The following is a 19574-nucleotide window of genomic DNA, read 5'->3' as shown; positions in this document are numbered from 1 at the left end:
CACAGACCTTACACTAATGGATCCTAATGTGGACAACCATGCATTTTGCTAAACATATGGTTTATATTGTGTTAATTGTCTTTTTATCTTTGTGGTGGTGGGATTTTTCATCTTCTATTTCTTTGATCCGTTTTGCTGTTTATAGAAATTGTAATATCTCTTAAAGGGAATCTGTCAGTAGGTTTTGCTATGGAATCCGAAAGTAGCATAATGTAGGGGCAGAGACCCTGTTTCCAGTGGTGTGTCCCTCATTAGGCTGTGTGGTGTTGGTTCAATATAAAGTGTTTTATCAGCAGAAGATTATCACTACAGGACTAGGTGTCTCATGCCTCCTGGTCAACTTCTGTGTAACTTTATCCCCACCACTAATTATTGTGCACAGAAAGCTGCCAATCATCTGTGAGGGCTGGGTTATACAGAGCTCAGCATTCTGAGTACCGCTAGCTCTAGAGCAGTATCAGAATAACAACGTGCAGACCAGAAAGTGACACGTCACTGGAATTGAGGTCTCTGATTACATAGCAAAAACCTGCTGACAGATTCCCTTAATAAAGGGATAAAAAATAGAGCTATGGTGAAACCACCCATGCATGCATACAAGACCCTTGTATAATCCTGCTGGACATGAGCAGCATATTGTGACTATCTGCCATTGCTGTAATCTCTTTACATTTGTGATCAGGTTGGACAGTGACTGTAGAGGAGTGCGCTCGGCTCCGTTACTCTCACACCTCCTGTCCTTAATGTCGTTATTCCTGTTCTGTAACAGCCACTGCGGTACTAGTGACTGCCAGCACTGACGTGGACAAAACGGGAGCCTCGTACTATGGGGAGCAGACGCTGCATTACATTGCGGTGAATGGAGAAAGCGCAGTTGTACAATTACGTAAGTCTAAAACCGCCCCTTATATTCTACAGAATACAAAAGACGTGGTTCAGATCCAGCACTTTATTCCTTATTCACACTCATCTTAATCATAGCCACAATAGCACAAAGGCTATCATTGGCTTCTGGATATGGGCAACATTGTCTTTCTTTGTATATATTGATCTAATGTTAATGACAGTCGGATAGGAGTAACATCACCTAGAAAACCCCTTGTTTCCCCCATGTTTCTATGCAGCACTCGCCCTGCTCAATGTGTGTGTAAAGGTTTAGGTGCAGGAGAGTAATCTAGAGAATTGCTGGGTTGTTGTAAAGGTACCTTCACACGAAACGACATTATAACGATATCGCTAGCAATCCGTGACGTTGCAGCGTCCTCGCTAGCGATATCGTTTCGTTTGACACGCAGCAGCGATCAGGATCCTGCTGTGATGTCGCTGGTCGCTGAATAAAGTCCAGAACTTTATTTGGTCGTCCGATCGCTGTGTATCGTTGTGTTTGAAAGCAAAAGCAACGATACCAGCGATATTTTACACTGGTAACCAGGGTAAACATCGGGTTACTAAGCGCAGGGCCGCGCTTAGTTACCCGATGTTTACCCTGGTTACTAGCGTAAAATGTAAAAAAAACAAACAGCACATACTCACATTGCGTCCCCTGCAGTCTGCTTCCTCCTCTGACTCAGCGCCGCAAAGTGAAAGTGAAAGCAGCACAGCGGTGACGTCACCGCTCTGCTCTCACTGTACGGCGCTCAGTCAGTCAGGAAGTGGACGCAGGGGGACGTGAATGTAAGTATGTGCTGTTTGTTTTTTTTAGATTTTACGCTGGTAACCAGGGTAAACATCGGGTTACTAAGCGCGGCCCTGCGCTTAGTTACCCGATGTTTACCCTGGTTACCAGGGGACTTCGGCATCGTTGATCGCTGGAGAGCGGTCTGTGTGACAGCTCTCCAGCGACCAAACAGCGACGCTGCAGCGATCGACATCGTTGTCGCTATCGCTGCAGCGTCGCTTCGTGTGAAGGTACCTTTAGACCCTGGTTGTCACTAGGTACATATGTGGACGGTCTTGAGCTTTTATTTACATAAGGTCATTGTGACCTGTCGTATCGGCAGCACAAGTGTAACCATCATTAATAATTAGTAACTATTATATTGGTTAAAAATATTAATCAGAACTAATGTATTTCCAGGGTGTTAGCGCACCTGTAACTATTGAAGCCTGTTGCAGAGAGCAGTCCTGGCCATATTTACTTGCTATTAGCTTACAGATACCAATACGTTAGTGACATAAGTGCTGCCATTGTATGAAAGCTTAAACTCATCTGGGCATAGATCGTCGTTTCTGCTCTCTGGTAAGCACTGTATGTTTTATTTCTATTAGATATATTTTTAAAAACTTCTTTTTTTTTCCACTCTTAGTCCTATGAACCTGTACTGTATAATTCCCATACCACAGTATTGACATATATAGTACAAGTCGCTGAATCCTGCTCAACCTACAGCTGAGCTTCAGAGGAGTACCAAGATGGCAGCAAAGGGGAACCTTCAACAGACCCTTGGCTGTAAGGGTTAGCCAATCAGTGTCACTAGGGGGTAGGTGGGGCTGACACATTTCTATTTAAATGCCACTGTCCGAGATTGTCAGCGGCGTGTTAAATGATTAACAGCAGCAATAAGAGCTCTGCTCCGGCCGTGGCTATTAGACACAGACGCCAGCTGTGTAGTGTAGCCAGCATTTTCTGCGTGTGGAGGGATCTCCACTCATGACCCCCTCCACACACAAGCACAAGGTGCACATGTGCGCCCATATGCCTGAAGGGGTTAAATGGTTAATAAAGTAAATGACATTGTCTTCAGTATGTATCCTAGGGGGCACATATTTTGTTTGGGTAAAGAAACAAAACGTTAAGGAAAGAGGCTTACGTCACTTTATCTCCCGTTAGGAGGCGGCATGTTATGTTATAGACACTGGAGCAGGAGGCTACAAATGTGCTGATATCGGGCCCAACGTGCCTGGACATTTGGCCTAGTTTCTTGTGAAGCTTGTGCTGCACTTTTGTCTTGGCAGTATATATGGCTTGTTCACTTACCTAACACTAAAGTGTGCCTGCATTAGCCTGTTTTTGTACTTAATTAATTTTTTAAAATGTTCTTTTCTTCCAGCTAAAAATGGTCCAATCTATGATGTGGTGTGGAACAAAAATGCGACCGAGTTCTGTGTGGTGTACGGCTTCATGCCTGCCAAAGCCACAATTTTTAATCTGAAATGCGATCCCATATTTGATTTCGGCACTGGCCCCCGGAACGCTGCTTTCTACAGCCCTCAGGGACATATTTTGGTTCTAGCTGGCTTTGGTAACTTGAGGGGACAAATGGAAGTGTGGGATATGAAAAATTACAAACTCATTTCCAAACCAACAGCTGCCGATGCCACATTTTTCTCCTGGTGCCCCGATGGGGAGCATATAGTTACTGCTACTTGTTCTCCAAGATTACGAGTCGGCAATGGATACAAGATTTGGCACTACACTGGCTCGATACTACATAAGTACGATGTGCCAAACAACACAGAACTGTGGCAGGTGTCCTGGCAACCATTTGCCGATGGCGTCTTTCCAGCAAAACCCATCCTTTTCCAGCCTGTACCGGGAGAAATGCCAGCAGAGGACAGCAAGCCAGCGCAAGCTTACAGGCCGCCTGCCCTGAGGAACAAGCCGGTGACTAGTTATAAATTGGTAAGTAAGCCTTGCCACAGTTCACATAATGTCTGTACAGGAGACACAGTCAAACACCAGGATGCATAACCCGCCAGAAGATCAAGGTGATTTGACGCTGTATGCACCATGATGTATGGAGTTTGGTTTAGGTTTACACAAATGGGAAATTCTGTGATTTTTTTATTTTTTTTTTTTAATACAAAAAAGGATCAGTTTCTACTATTGATGCGATTAAGCATCACTTGGATTGTTCCTATGTTACCATTGTGTCAGTGCACGATGACAACTACTGATCACCATATATAAGAACTAACCCCTCCACTATCTGGACCACAAAGGAACTTGGTATTAATCCTGTTAATTCCCAAAACACTTTCACTGTAGCACATCATGAAAGATTCGGGCAATAGCCCCTTCACTATACTAGACTATCAGGGAAGCCGGAATTATCCGCTCATATACTGACTTTACTGAACCAGCAGGACTGCTGGAAATAAGGGGGTAGGCCACTTTAAAAAAATATATAACATTTAAACACAAATATAGAGAAAATTAATTAAAAGTTTAAATCCCCCCCCCCCCATTTTCCCCAAACGCAAGTACGGAAGTCTATAAAAAAAACAACAAAAAAACACATATTCCACATCGTTGGTGCAAAGTTATGTGAACTAATAAAGTATTGAAATATTTATCCCATACAGCAAATGACAAAAATGAGACAAAATTTAAAATGGTGAAATCGTTGGGGTTTTTTTTTTTTGTTAGCTCAAATTCACCAAAAAATGGAATAAAAAAATTGACTAGAAAGTTTTATATAGACCCCAAAATGCTATCAATAAAAACCGCACATCTCACTAAAGGAAGCAAGGTCCCATACAATTCTGTCAACCAATCAATAAAATGTAAGTTTCTCAGAGTATGGCTACTAAAGCTAGGACATTTTTTTTTTGCAGTTGTTAGGCTAAAGGTACCGTCACATTAAGCGACGCTGCAGCGATATAGACAACGATGCCGATCGCTGCAGCGTCGCTGTGTGGTCGCTGGAGAGCTGTCACACAGACAGGTCTCCAGCGACCAACTATGCGAAGTCTCTGGTAACCAGGGTAAACATCGGGTTACTAAGCGCAGGGCCGCGCTTAGTAACCCGATGTTTACCCTGGTTACCAGCGTAAACGTAAAAAAAAACAAACACTACATACTTACATTCCGGTGTCTGTCCCCCGGCGCTGTGCTTCTCTGCACTGTGTAAGCGCCAGCCGGAAAGCACAGCGGTGACGTCACCGCTGTGCTCTGCTTTCCGGCCGGCCGTCGCTGACACATTCAGTGCAGGAAGCACAACGCCAGGGGACAGACACCGGAATGTAAGTATGTAGTGTTTTTTTTTTTTTTTACGTTTACGCTGGTAACCAGGGTAAACATCGGGTTACTAAGCGCGGCTCTGCGCTTAGTAACCCGATGTTTACCCTGGTTACCAGTGAAGACCTCGCTGAATCGGCGTCACACACGCCGATTCAGCGATGTCTACGGGAGATCCAGCGACGAAATAAAGTTCTGGCCTTTCTGCTCCGACCAACGATGGCACAGCAGGATCCTGATCGCTGCTGCGTGTCAAACTCAACGATATCGCTAGCCAGGACGCTGCAACGTCACGGATCGCTAGCGATATCGATCAGTGTGAAGGTACCTTAAGTTCACATTTGCGTATATGTGCGCAGCGTATCATCGGCATACGCAAACACATGTTTACACAGCGTTTTTATCCGCATCAGCTTACGCATGATGTTAAAAAAAAACGCTGCATGTGTTTGTATGCGTTTTTGCCTGCGTTTGCGTTTTTTATGCGCATGCGTTCGATATTTCCAGGAGGGCGTGTCTAAATCAGTTCCTGGACATGCGCAGTCCGAAGTATTCAAGCGCATCAAACGTATGCGTACGCAAGGACATGCGTACGCATGCGTTCCCATAGACAGTAATTCTTTTTTAACACACTCATCCGCATGCCTGCGCATATTTGATGGATTTTTGATACCTCCAAAAATGCAACATGTTGCATTCGCCGCGAAACGGCGCATGCGTACACAAAAGCAGGCAAACGCATACAAACGCATGTTCATGCATACACCATGTTAAATATATGTATGCATGATGCATGCGGATCAAACGCTGCTCGCACAGACGCAAGTGTGAAACCAGCCTTATTCATTTTCAAAAAGTAGTTACGCAAAAAAAATTATATATATATATATATATATATATATATATATATATATATATATATATATATACTTATACTGTATGTATCTAATATATAATTGCCTAGAATACTACTTCCTGCAATTTTGTGCCAACCTCCGTGGCTTTGTCCGGAGCTAATGTCCGGAGATAAGTGACGTCACCAGTGTCCTACACCCAGGCAGAGCACAGTGGCCCCAGGCAGAGCACAGGGGCCCCAGGCAGAACATGGGGCCCCAGGCAGAGCACAGGGGCCCCAGGCAGAGCACAGGGGCCCCAGGCAGCATATGGGGCCCCAGGCAGAGCACAGGGGCCCCAGGCAGCATATGGGGCCCCAGGCAGAGCACAGGGGCCCCAGGCAGCATATGGGGCCCCAGGCAGAGCACAGGGGCCCCAGGCAGCATATGGGGCCCCAGGCAGAGCACAGTGGCCCCAGGCAGAGCACACACCAAATCGGAGGCCGAGGGGCCCCGCCAACCAAATCGGAGGCCGAGGGGCCCCGCCAACCAAATCGGAGGCCGAGGAGCCCCGCCCACCAAATCGAAGGCCGAGCGGCCCCGCCCACCAAAGCGGAGGCCGAGGGGCCCGGCCCCGCCCACCAAAGCGGAGGCCGAGGGGCCCCGCCCACCACATCGGAGGCCAAGGGGCCCCGCCCACCAAATCGGAGGCCGAGGGGCCCCGCCCACCAAATTGGAGGCCGAGGGGCCCCGCCCACCAAATTGGAGGCCGAGGGGCCCCGCCCACCAAATTGGAGGCCGAGGGGCCCCGCCCACCAAATTGGAGGCCGAGGGGCCCCGCCCACCAAATTGGAGGCCGAGGGGCCCCGCCCACCAAATTGGAGGCCGAGGGGCCCCGCCCACCAAATTGGAGGCCGAGGGGCCCCGCCCACCAAATTGGAGGCCGAGGGGCCCCGCCCACCAAATTGGAGGCCGAGGGTCCCCGCCCACCAAATTGGAGGCCGAGGGTCCCCGCCCACCAAATTGGAGGCCGAGGGTCCCCGCCCACCAAATTGGAGGCCGAGGGTCCCCGCCCACCAAATCGGAGGCCGAGGGTCCCCACCCACCAAATCGGAGGACGAGGGGCCCCACCAACCAAATCGGAGGCCGAGGAGCCCCGCCCCCGGGTGCAAAAGTAAGTGCGCCCCCGGGTGCAAAAGTAAGTGCGCCCCCGGGTGCAAAAGTAAGTGCGCCCCCGGGTGCAAAAGTAAGTGCGCCCCCGGGTGCAAAAGTAAGTGCGCCCCCGGGTGCAAAAGTAAGTGCGCCCCCGGGTGCAAAAGTAAGTGCGCCCCCGGGTGCAAAAGTAAGTGCGCCCCCGGGTGCAAAAGTAAGTGCGCCCCCGGGTGCAAAAGTAAGTGCGCCCCCGGGTGCAAAAGTAAGTGCGCCCCCGGGTGCAAAAGTAAGTGCGCCCCCGGGTGCAAAAGTAAGTGCGCCTCCGGGTGCAAAAGTAAGTGCGCCCCCGGGTGCAAAAGTAAGCGCGCCCCCGGCCCCGGGTGCAAAAGTAAGCGCGCCCCCCAGTCCCGTGTGTGAAAAGTGCTGCTGTAAAGCTGGTAGCGCTGTTCAAGCACCATGTATTTCCTTCAGGAAATGTCCATCTAATATATAATTGCCTAGAATACTACTTCCTGCAATTTGTGCCAACTTCCGTGGCTTTGTCCGGAGCTAATGTCCGGAGCTAATGTCCGGAGCTAATGTCCGGAGCTAATGTTCGGAGATAAGTGACGTCACCAGTGTCCTACACCCAGGCAGAGCACAAGGGCCCCAGGCAGAGCACAGTGGCCCCAGGCAGAGCACAGGGGCCCCAGGCAGCATATGGGGCCCCAGGCAGAGCACAGTGGTCCCAGGCAGAGCACAGGGGCCCCAGGCAGAGCACAGGGGCCCCAGGCAGAGCACAGTGGCCCCAGGCAGAGCACAGGGGCCCCAGGCAGCATATGGGGCCCCAGGCAGAGCACAGGGGCCCCAGGCAGCATATGGGGCCCCAGGCAGAGCACAGGGGCCCCAGGCAGCATATGGGGCCCCAGGCAGAACATGGGGCCCCAGGCAGAACATGGGGCCCCAGGCAGAGCACAGGGGCCCCAGGCAGAGCACAAGGGCCCCAGGCAGCATATGGGGCCCCAGGCAGAGCACGGGCCCCAGGCAGCATATGGGGCCCCAGGCAGAGCACAGTGGCCCCAGGCAGCATATGGGGCCCCAGGCAGAGCACAGTGGCCCCAGGCAGAGCACAGGGGCCCCAGGCAGCATATGGGGCCCCAGGCAGAGCACAGTGGTCCCAGGCAGAGCACAGGGGCCCCAGGCAGCTTATGGGGCCCCAGGCAGAGCACAGTGGCCCCAGGCAGAACATGGGGCCCCAGGCAGAGCACAGTGGCCCCAGGCAGAGCACAGGGGCCCCAGGCAGAACATGGGGCCCCAGGCAGAGCACAGGGGCCCCAGGCAGCATATGGGGCCCCAGGCAGAGCACAGGGGCCCCAGGCAGCATATGGGGCCCCAGGCAGAGCACAGCGATATTTTGGACCACTGTGCGGTGTTTCAGACCCCCTGTGTGATGTCTGGGGCCCTGTTCTTAAGTATATTAAAGATTAAAGTAACGTATATTAAAGTATATTATAGATCAAATTTGACACGTTTATGAGCACCATTGAGTGATATACTCAAGAATGACATAATTTTTCAACATTTTATGGTTTCAAACTGTAAACACTCAGAGTTTTTTTTTACTTCAACCAGAAAACCTTAACGGTTCATAAAAAACTTGACTGTTCAGGATATGATAAAAGTCATAGTATTCTGAATCTTTAACTTATAAAGATACCTTTACATGGGGTGATTATTGGTTCCAGAGAGGCTTTCGGCCGATAATCGTACACATGGCTGGTGACAGGACAATACAATATAAACGTTCAAAGGTAAACACTGATAACATTAAAATCTAATATATAATTGCCTAGAATACTACTTCCGGCAATTTGTGCCAACTTCCGTGGCTTTGTCCGGAGATAATGTCCGGAGATAAGTGACGTCACCAGCGTCCTACACCCGCTCAGGGTGGACAAAGATATATGCCTTCGTGGTGCGCGGCACTTTTCTGATTGGTTGCCGCCTGCCGCGAGCGACCAATCAGAAATGTGCCGTACTGTCAAGAATTGTCAATAGCTGGTGAGTGCAGCCATTTTTTGTTCTTTCTTACTATTATTTATTAATTGTATTATTCTTACATTTGAATAAATAAAGTATATATGGATTCTAGACTCCCGATTCTTTAGAATCGGGCTGCCATCTAGTAATATATATTTGGTATCACCATAATCACATTGACACACAGAGCAAAGTCATCTGGTAATTTTTTATCACAAAGTCATAGAAAACAGAAAATAAAGAGTCCGAAAAATGGCAGCTTTTCTGCTTTTCTTCAGTTTCTCCAAACTTGGATTTTTTTCCCCATTTTTCAGTACATTGGATAGTAAAATGATTGATGTCATAAAAAAGTCAACATTTTCCACAATAAAACAAGCCCTCAGATGGCTATGCTCTTGGAAGAAGGGAAGTTCAAACCTAAGCACTAAAAACTGCTCAGTCCTTCAGAGGTTAACAAATGTTTGAAAAGAGGCATATATTAAGTTGCTTGTAGAGAGGCTGTCTCTGTATTGTGTATGGGGGGATTCCGGATCCTCAAACTATGACAGGTTTCAAAGAAAAGGGTCAGACATGTTAGCTTTTCCCAGAAAACTCCAAATGTGTGGGCCTCAAAACACATAACCTGCAATACAGAGAAGTCACCAAGGCTCTTGATTTATCAGAAAATCTAGAGATGAATATAGTTTTTGTGCTGATAGATTTGGAGCAGGTTCCACATTATGTTTCTGTTTGTTTCAGCATGAAGAGGAACCTCCGCAGAGCACAAAGCCTCAGTCCACCGACAAGCCGATATCCAAAACTGCTTTAAAGAACCAAAAGAAGAGAGAAGCAAAGAAAGCTGCTAAGCAGGTATTCCAGGCCTGGTGCTAATGCGGTGTCCGGACCAATGGGGACGAGACAAGTCACACAAGGAGGACCTGTTGCCACGCCACCAAAAATGTGTGTGATGATAGTCACTGCATTCCTTATGACGTTGTCCTGGGTGTTGCTTTGGAGATCCCATTTCAAATCCTTTTTCTCCTCTATACGTAAATATTATTTACAGACCCATAAAATGCCAGAAAGTTTGTCACACGTAAAATAGCATTTAAAAAATACAAACAGTTGGCATCTGAAAGACCTGCTGCCATTTTATCAAAGGGGTCTGGATGTTTTTTGTTTGTTTTTCTCACATTTTAGATACAGGTCATTGATTTCTATTATAAGAAAAAAATGTTGTCGGTCCTGTTTTGGAAAATTCTGCAGTTCATGTTTTTCAATACAGTGACCGAAGCAGACCTTGGCAAGTGCATGGGTAAATTCCAGCTCGGCAGATTCTTTTTTTCTAAGATGTATATTACCAAATGTATGGAAAAATGTAATGTCAATTCAGCCACACAAAGGTTGCATTTCTTCTTCCAGGAGGCCAAAGCAGATGAACCGACTGAGCCAGTCTTGCAAGTTAGCCAGAACATTGCCCCAACCACTGTAACAACTGGAGACCCCGAAACTGATAAAAAGATTAAGAATCTGAAAAAGGTAAGCAGCTACTACCTATGATTCCTCAGGGCTGGTTTTCGGGAAGTATAATTCGGACATCTATAGTACCAATTTCCATCAGTTTACGGTACCTTTATTTTGTCCGCCCTTATCATGTCCTAAATACAAAGCATTCCTAAAAATGTTGTCGTAATTGCCAGCATTATTTACTCTGACCTTTGATAATTACTTTCAGAATAAAGAAATGCTCCACTTAGTTTTCACTGCTTTCGGTTTCGAAAAAGAAGTGTTACTGACATGCTAATCATGGTGATACCACATACTTCTAAATTTTAGCAGTATTGTCATAGGGAGTTGTGTGTGGCCAAAATCCAGGTCATAGTCCTCTTACTAATATAGGGAGTTGTGTGTGTGTGTGTGTATGTGGCCAAAATCCAGATCATGGTCCTCTTACTAATTCCCTTGAATACTGATTATAATTTTTACTAATAAAAAATTTCTGTGATTTTTCTTTATCATTTATGGCTCTGCCACTCCTGTTATGTTCTTTGACTTTGGGGCTTTCAGCTGTAGTTTGTCCGTCTGCCATTAACGTAGATATTGTTTTGCAGAAACTGAAAGCTATTGAGCAACTGAAAGAATTACAAGCATCTGGCAAGTCATTGGAAAAGAACCAGGTAAATGTGTCCTTCTCTAGGCAACCATTCATCTTAGAGAATGTGTCCTTAGAAAATGATTTATAGTTTAAATGATGTTTTTGTATTAAATGTATTTTTATACCATTTTGCAATACTTAAACCTGAATTAAACCTATAAATTAGGAAGCTTACACTTTTCACACTCCTTCCTATATATCTGACCCAAAATGGTACCAATAAAAACAAGACTCGTCCCACAATAAAACAAGCCATCATGCAGCGCCATTGACTAGGTTACAGGTCTCAGAATTTGAAGACCCAACCAAACTTTTTTTTTTTTATTTATGTTTTATAAAAGCAGTAAAGTATAATGAAAAAGGACCTCAAATTTGGTAACGGTGTATTCGTAATGTAATGATGAGCGAACATGCTCAGATAAGGTGTTATCCGAGCATGCTTGGGTGCTAAGCGAGTGACTTCGGTGTGCTCAATTTATATGTTTGAGGTCCTGTGCCTGTGTGTCTTGCAGCTGTTCGGAGGCCGCAACACGTGCTGGGATTGCCTAACAAGTAGGAAATCCCTACAGGTGTTGCGCCTGTCGAAAAAGCCAGGGAAAATGGAGCCACGGGGTCTCGAACATATTATTCGAGCATGCCAAAGTCACTCGGTTAGCACCCAAGCATACTAGGATAACAGGATTTTTGGTTGCTTACCGTAAAATCTGTTTCTCGGAGCCTTCATTGGGGGACACAGGAAACCATGGTGTATGCTGCTGCATACTAGGAGGCTGACACTATGCAAATAAAAAAGTTAGCTCCTCCTCTGCAGAGTACACCCACCGACAGGAAGTAGGATATTCAGTTAGTGAGAAAGCAGTAGGAGAAGCAACAAGTAAAAGAGAAAGAATAATAATATAATAATAATCTTTATATAGCGCCAACAAATTCCACAGCACTTTACAGTTTAACAGTTTCAAACACTCAAAGAGTGTTCAAAGAACTCAAACGTTAACAGTATAACACAATAAACAGAGCTGTTCAACTTGGGAGGGTGCTGTGTCCCCCAATGAAGGCTCCGAGAAACAGATTTTACGGTAAGCAACCAAAAATCCTGTTTTCTCTATCGCCTCATTGGGGGACACGGGAAACCATGGGACGTCCCAAAGCAGTCCCTGGGGTGGGAACAGCCGTCAACTCCAATCTAGGTCAGAGGAACTCACCACCGTCGCCTGCAAGGTCTTCCTACCTAAGCAAGAGAAGAGACCGTATGCACTATCCCGTGAGGGTGCCCGGGTAGGATTCCACACCATATATAAATATAAAGAAACCCGGCACTCAACTTATAGTGAATCTCGTAGGATTTATTAAAGCAAGAAACGTTTCGGCCTGTATTGGCCTTCTTCAGTCAACGTGCTGCCTGTGGGAGCTGTAGGGAATAGGGCAGAAAAGATCTGCCAGTGCTGTTTATCAGAGGATTGTAATGTGTGCAGGCTCACAGGGTCCGGCTGAATAAAGATTAATGAAGTCCTCGGTAGCCTGAGAGAGAAGAACGGAGGGCGTGCGAGTCCTGGCGACGCGGTATCCACCGCTTGAAAATCCTACGAGATTCACTATAAGTTGAGTGCCGGGTTTCTTTATATTCCTACCTAAGCAGGCATACGCGGAAGCTAGGCATGGAAGTTTTGCGAACGTGTGGAGGACCGATCATCGGTCTGTAGAGGTGCAAGGCAGAGGCCCTATATGTGCACCGCCGGGAGGCTCCCACTGCCCGGGTAGAGTGTGCCTTAAACCTGGAAGGAGGAGCTCTGCTCTGACCTGGTAAATCTAAACATTGCTGACCGGATTTTGCGGGCATACGTTGATTTGGAGGCCGGAGGGCCTCTACGCCGAGCCCGTATACTGAAAAGAGGGCCTTAGCTGGATAGATGCACCTCGCCCTGACCCGGTAGCGTGATGAGAGAACACTACAAAGGATGAATCCGAGCAGGACGAAGAGAAGGGAATCAAGAATGATGAACAGAGCCAGTGAGAACCTCGGCAAGGTAAGGGCAGAGCACTGAACCGAAGATCCACAATGTACAAAACTGCTGCCACAGACTCTGGAAGTGGTTGACAGCCTGAAAGGAAGGTATAAAATGAAAATGGACCCGCCCCTCGCAAAAATGCAGGAGAGAAAAGGAGGACCTGGATAAAGGCTTTCATAAAATAAAGGAAAGCACACGCGGTCCCAGGAGAACAACGAGGTTTAGTCTAAGGAAGAAGAGAACTTGTCCCTCCGATGACCTCCTTAATAATTGGTTCAAGTTGGAGACAAACTGACGGAAACCCTCGGAAGGCAAGCTGTGAGGGACTTCCTAGAGGATAAGTACTGTCACGCCTTAAGCAAATGGTCCTTCGGAAGGGCACCATATTGCTAGATGTCCAAGCAGCACCTGCAGCGGCATCCGCGGGGGCGGATACCATGTACTTCCTGCAAGAGTAAATTAGTCCGCAAGGACAGCGATTTCCTCCGATCGGACTCTATGAAGGGTGCCCTGATGGAGCAGCTTAGCCCATGCATCTATAAACTTTGCTGTCTAGGTGGAGACAAAAGCAGGGCACAATGTAGCGGCGGACACTTCAATGGTCGACTTTGCCATGGACTATTAGTCCGCCGTTGGTATCCTTTAGGGATGCTCTCTGTGGGAGAGGAGGACTGTATCGGTGGAAAAACTGGAAACCAGAGGGTCCAGAGATGGAGAAGAGGTCCAGTTCGCAGTAAGTTCAGGAGGGAGGGAATAATATAGGAAAACCGAGATGCTTCTCTCTTTGGAATGGCTGGACTAAGGATTCTAAGAGAAAACCCAGAAAAGACCATTAAATTGAAATGACAAGAAAAGACTTGAGCGTAGGGTACTGGGAACCTGCTAGAGAGCATGACAAGATGGGCATTGATAGGCACAATCGGACATGAGCAGTCAAGGAAGAAGAGTCCATGGAAAACTTGGAGTATGTCAATTTCATGGGAATTTGGCCCTAGGAAGGAGTACATAGGCCCCAGAAAAAAACTTGACTGCCAAAAGGAAGATCCTTACCTATGACGGCATGAGTGACCCTATCCGTCCCGGACCCTCTGGAACGGGGAGAGGATTGTAGTTTGTGGATCTACTTACCTAAGTATAAGACACCACACAAACGAGGATAACAGTGAAAGGGATATTAATCCTGCTGAAGGAAGGAACGTATTATCACAAAAACCCATCATTGGATCCAGGCGTGGAGCAGCCTTGTACACTGGACGATGCTTGCACAGAGTGAGATCCAATTCCTAACCGAGGTGGGAGAACTTGTTTCTGCTACGGTCGGAAATAAAATCCCAGAGCAGCTCGAGGTTGAATCCAGTGTCTGTAAGAAAGAAGAGGTAAGTACTCACACATAAATAGGAAGCTCTGCATTGAGGTAGTTCAAAGGCCCCTAGAATAGTGCCGTGAACAATCATGAGTCAAGGTATTATATGGGCTCTGACTCCATAAGAGACAGCCAGAACGCATAATACTGTAAATCATATATGATAGGAGTAACGCACTGGATAGTGCAGATAGACCTAGGACAGCACTGTAAACTGACCTACTGGATAGTTAGTGGTACGCCCGAATAACTTGATGGAGAGGAAAGGCCCCTGGGGAGCAACACGCAATTAAGGACCAGTGCGTGGCTGAAGAAGTACCTGACACCGGCGTGTCCGACCTACCTGAAAGTGGACTGGCCACTTATGCTGCCAATGAGGTCCACCATGTGGCACTGAGATCCGCCTTGTGGTACGTGGTAGATCTTCTGTTTAGCTGTTAATAGACAACAGACGTTATTGACCATGAAACACACGGTAAAAGTTGCGCCTCTGACTCACCTGAGTGCGGATTGTAACAGCTGCGGCAGCCAATCAGAAGTGATAAGTACCGGGCACCTCTCTCTGAGTGGTGACTAGAGGGGAGCCTAGGTAAAGAAAATTGGCGCGCACTCAGGATAAATAGGGGAGCGAGGTGCAGGTGTAGTGGGCTGTGGAAGCCCCACGTACATATAGAATATAGTACACCGCACACTCTGTATATTGCAATGGTGAAAATTTATTGACAGAACAACTATGTGATATGAAAGCGACCAGAGGAAATTATGACGTTTCGGCTCTACCAGAGCCTTAATCATACAATTGCTTTATTGTGCAAAAAAGGAGAGGATAGAGATCCTTGGAGATAAAGGCATACACTTAGGTGCCAAGATGCTGTGAGCATAAAGTCGCAGAGACTGCCCTGTTGTGGGGTCTTAGATATTAGGCTAATGAGCGGCGCTCCCGCGCCCTGCTGCCAGAGTGCACACTGGTAACTGCATGGCTCTAGGGCACTTATTACACCGGGGACTGCGCGGCTCTAGTACTACTATGCCAGTGATGTACGGCTCTAGAGTGCTACTACGCCAGTGATTGCGCGGCTCCAGAGTACTATTACGTATTACGCCGGTAATTGCACGGGTCTAGAGTACTGATACACTGTTGACTGCACGGTATTAGAGTACTATTACGTATTACACCAGTAACTGCATTACACCGGTAACTGCATTACGCCAGTGGCTGCACGGGTCTGCACGGTTATAGAATATAATTACACCAGTGACTGGCTTGCATGAAAGGAGGACGAGAACACTCTCCTATAGGATTAGGCATGGTAAGCATACCTACTAAGGAATGCCAGAAGGTTAGGGGAACAGGAGAGATGCAGAGAGGAGTGCCGAACTGCTAAGCAGCGCTACTCACAGTAGGTGTAATGTACTGTAGTCTGCTCCAAGGTTGTAGCTGCGACAGGCATCAGGACACAGGTCCAGGGCACCAGCATGAAGATGGAGGCGGGGAAGCCGGCCGGTGCAGACGCACACTGGTGGGAAAGGACCAGCACTCAGATCGGAAGGGGATGGGAATAGCCACCGGGTCTGGAGGAGAACGCTCCCCAGCAAGATAGCGGCGATCCCAGGCCGAATGGGGCGGCTGGGAGTAGTGGGCGGAGCTAGCCGCTCTGTACAGGAATGGGTACAGTCTAAACCGCCTTTAGGGGAGCACAAGATGGCGCCGGTGGGCGGCTATGACAGTCGGGCGGAAGAAAAGCCCGCACGAGAGAAGAGGAAGTGGGCGGAGTCGGCACCGGAAGAGTAGGCCCGAGCAGAAGCCGGGGCCTAAATTAGAGGCCGCGGCGCCGGGAGAAGAAGAGGTGTGGCTGCCGCGCCAAAAAAAAGGAGACAGTGCGGCCGCCGAAAATAAAGGGAACAGCGCGGCTGCCTGCAAAGGCAACCGCGCCGAGGCATAAGGCAGAGCGGCCGCAGCCAGGAAGGAGCAGACGCGTCTGCCTGCAAAGGCTGCCGCGCCGGAAAAAAGAGCAGCGCGAGAAGGGGCGCAGCGGCCTGCAAATGCAGTCTGCAATTAAGATCCCTGCTGCCTAGTATGCATCCTATATTAACGCCTATAGAGCTACTCCTACTCTGGGACGGGTGGGGAAATACTCACCTCACACATCCCACGTCGTCCGTTACTAACCTTAATCCAAGGAAGGTATGAGACGTCCAGAGAGCTGGTGATGGACGTCCTCGTCTCCTCCAACCGACAGGCTCTGGTGGGCGAGTGGGTGTGGGACGGAGCTAGGACTGGACTTCTAAGCACGCATGTGTGCTAGGATCAAGGTCCTGCTGAGGGATCTATGAGGATACGGGGTGGCAGTACACGCCGTAGTCATAGTCCGTATTGTGGGACTACAGGTGTGGCTGTTCACCCTGTATCCCTTCCGGAAAAACCTGAAAGAAAACGACGCACATTGAGGTAGATAAGGGTCTAATGAAAGACCCGTGCCCACCTCCTACTGACACTAAGCTAAACTGAATATCCTACTTCCTGTCGGTGGGGTGTACACTGCAGAGGAGGAGCTAACTTTTTTTTTATTTGCATAGTGTCAGCCTCCTAGTGCCAGCAGCATACACCCATGGTTTCCTGTGTCCCCCAATGAGGCGATAGAGAAAACACTTTATCCGAACACAAGCGCTCATCACTGGTACTGACTTGTAGTATAAAGTGTCTAGGCCAATTTTACTACACAGTGAACAATATAAAGACTAAACCAGAGGAAAAGTTATGAAACTGACATTTTTTTCACTGTTTTTCTCCATATTGAATTTAATTTTCTATTTTCAGTACATTACATGGTAAAGTGAATGCTGACATTGAAAACTATAACTTGTACCATAAAAATACCCTTTACAGCCCCCAAAAATTTAACATAATTTCTACCATTAGTTACATTGCATGCGTGCATATTAATTGGTAGGCAAGATATTGTTATGATTTTTATCTAATTGTATGCTCCCATTCACAGATTGATAAGATGCAGAAGGAGGACGCACTTCTGAAGGAACTGGAAGACTTAGAGCTTGGAGTATAATATCAGTATTATGATTGACATACGAAGACGTGTTTTGTACATGGAAGCAAAGGATTAATGGACATTGTTCAAACTTTTATCTTATGTTGGATTTACAATATAGACATGCCAACCACATCGGAGTAATTCTTTTTTTTTGTCTGTTTGTTTTATATAAAGAAAAACTGCAAGAATATCCTTCATATACATTATCTACTATTCCACTCAAGGAGACGTGGAGCACATAAACAGATGTGAGGAAAAGTTTAGGCAATTTCCTATTAATAGCACTGTGAGACATAGAACCATGGGTATACGTCCTGCCACCTACAGTTAGGTCCATATATATTTGGACAGACACACCATTTTTCTAATTTTGGTTATAGACATGACCACAATGAATTTTAAACAAAACAATTCAGATGCAGTTGAAGTTCAGACTTTCAGCTTTCATTTGAGGGTATCCACATTAAAATCGGATGAAAGGTTTAGGAGTTTCAGCTCCTTAACATGTGCCACCCTGTTTTTAAAGGGACCAAAAGTAATTGGACAATTGACTCCAATGGTATTTCATGGACAGGTGTGGGCAATCCCTTCATTATGTCATTCTGAATTAAGCAGATAAAAGGCCTGGAGTTGATTTGAGGTGTGGTGCTTGCATTTGGAAGGTTTTGCTGTGAAGTAAACATGCGGTCAAAGGAGCTCTCCATGCAGGTGAAACAAGCCATATTTTAGCTGCAAAAACAGAAAAAACCCCATCTGAGAAATTGCTACAATATTAGAAGTGGCAAAATCTACAGTTTGGTACATCCTGAGAAAGAAAGAAAGCACTGGTGAACTCATCAATGCAAAAAGACCTGGGCGCCCATGGAAGACAACAGTGGTGGATGATCGCAGAATAATCTCCATGGTGAAGAGAAACCCCTTCACAACAGCCAACCAAGTGAACAACACTCTCCAGGAGGTTGGCGTATCAATATCCAAATCTACCATAAAGAGAAGACTGCATGAAAGTAAATACAGAGGGTTCACTGCACGGTGCAAGCCACTCATAAGCATCAAGAATAAAAAGGCTAGACTGGACTTTGCTAAAAAAACATCTAAAAAAGCCAGCACAGTTCTGGAAGAACATTCTTTGGACAGATGAAACCAAGATCAACCTCTACCAGAATGATGGAAAGAGAAAAGTATGGCAAAGGCGTGGTACAGCTCATGATCCAAAGCATACCACATCATCTGTAAAACACGGCGGAGGCAGTGTGATGGCTTGGGCATGCATGGCTGCCAGTGGCACTGGGTCACTAGTGTTGATTGATGATGTGACACAGGACAGAAGCAGCCAAATGAATTCTGAGGTATTCAGAGCCATACTGTGTGCTCAGATCCAGCCAAATGCAGCCAAACTGATTGGTCATCGTTTCATACTACAGATGGACAATGACCCAAAACATAAAGCCAAAGCAACTCAGGAGTTTATTAAAGCAAAGAAGTGGAATATTCTTGAATGGCCAAGTCAGTCACCTGATCTCAACCCAATTGAGCATGCATTTCACTTGTTAAAGACTAAACTTCAGACAGAAAGGCCCACAAACAAACAGCAACTGAAAACCACCGCAGTGAAGGCCTGACAGAGCATCAAAAAGGAGGAAACACAGCGTCTGGTGATGTCCATGAGTTCAAGACTTCAGGCAGTCATTGCCAACAAAGGGTTTTCAACCAAGTACTAGAAATGAACATTTTATTTACAATTATTTCATCTGTCCAATTACTTTTGGTCCCTTTAAAAACAGGGTGGCACATGTTAAGGAGCTGAAACTCATAAACCCTTCATCCAATGTTAATGTGGGTACCCTCAAATGAAAGCTGAAAGTCTGAACTTCAACTGCATCTGAATTGTTATGTTTAAAATTCATTGTGGTAATGTCTAGAACCAAAATTAGAAAAATGTTGTCTCTGTCCAAATATATATGGACCTAACTGTATGAGGCTTGACATTTTGTAAAAAAGAAATTGTTGTGTTTTCTCTGCCAGGTAAGCTGTTCTCTATAGTAGTGTAGTTTCCT

The 19574-nt window shown here is 46.9% G+C and overlaps 1 protein-coding gene across 1 annotated transcript in view; it reads left to right on the top strand.

Moving 5' to 3' along the window:
• EIF2A (eukaryotic translation initiation factor 2A) overlaps positions 1 to 17649 on the top strand; it is a 52586-nt gene extending 34937 nt beyond the window's left edge. Inside the window, exons 9-14 of the mRNA XM_077290765.1 lie at positions 770 to 886; positions 3051 to 3622; positions 9703 to 9813; positions 10366 to 10482; positions 11055 to 11120; positions 17467 to 17649. Coding sequence (XP_077146880.1) covers positions 770 to 886; positions 3051 to 3622; positions 9703 to 9813; positions 10366 to 10482; positions 11055 to 11120; positions 17467 to 17532 — 1049 coding nt within the window. The 3' untranslated portion in view covers positions 17533 to 17649. The remainder of the gene's footprint in view (positions 1 to 769; positions 887 to 3050; positions 3623 to 9702; positions 9814 to 10365; positions 10483 to 11054; positions 11121 to 17466) is intronic.
• Positions 17650 to 19574: the final 1925 nt, after the last annotated feature.

The sequence above is a fragment of the Ranitomeya variabilis genome, chromosome 2, assembly GCF_051348905.1.
Source record: "Ranitomeya variabilis isolate aRanVar5 chromosome 2, aRanVar5.hap1, whole genome shotgun sequence".
Lineage (NCBI taxonomy): Eukaryota > Metazoa > Chordata > Amphibia > Anura > Dendrobatidae > Ranitomeya > Ranitomeya variabilis.
The sequence above is the reverse complement of the archived record's forward strand: the minus strand, read 5'-3'. Positions and strand labels throughout refer to the sequence as shown.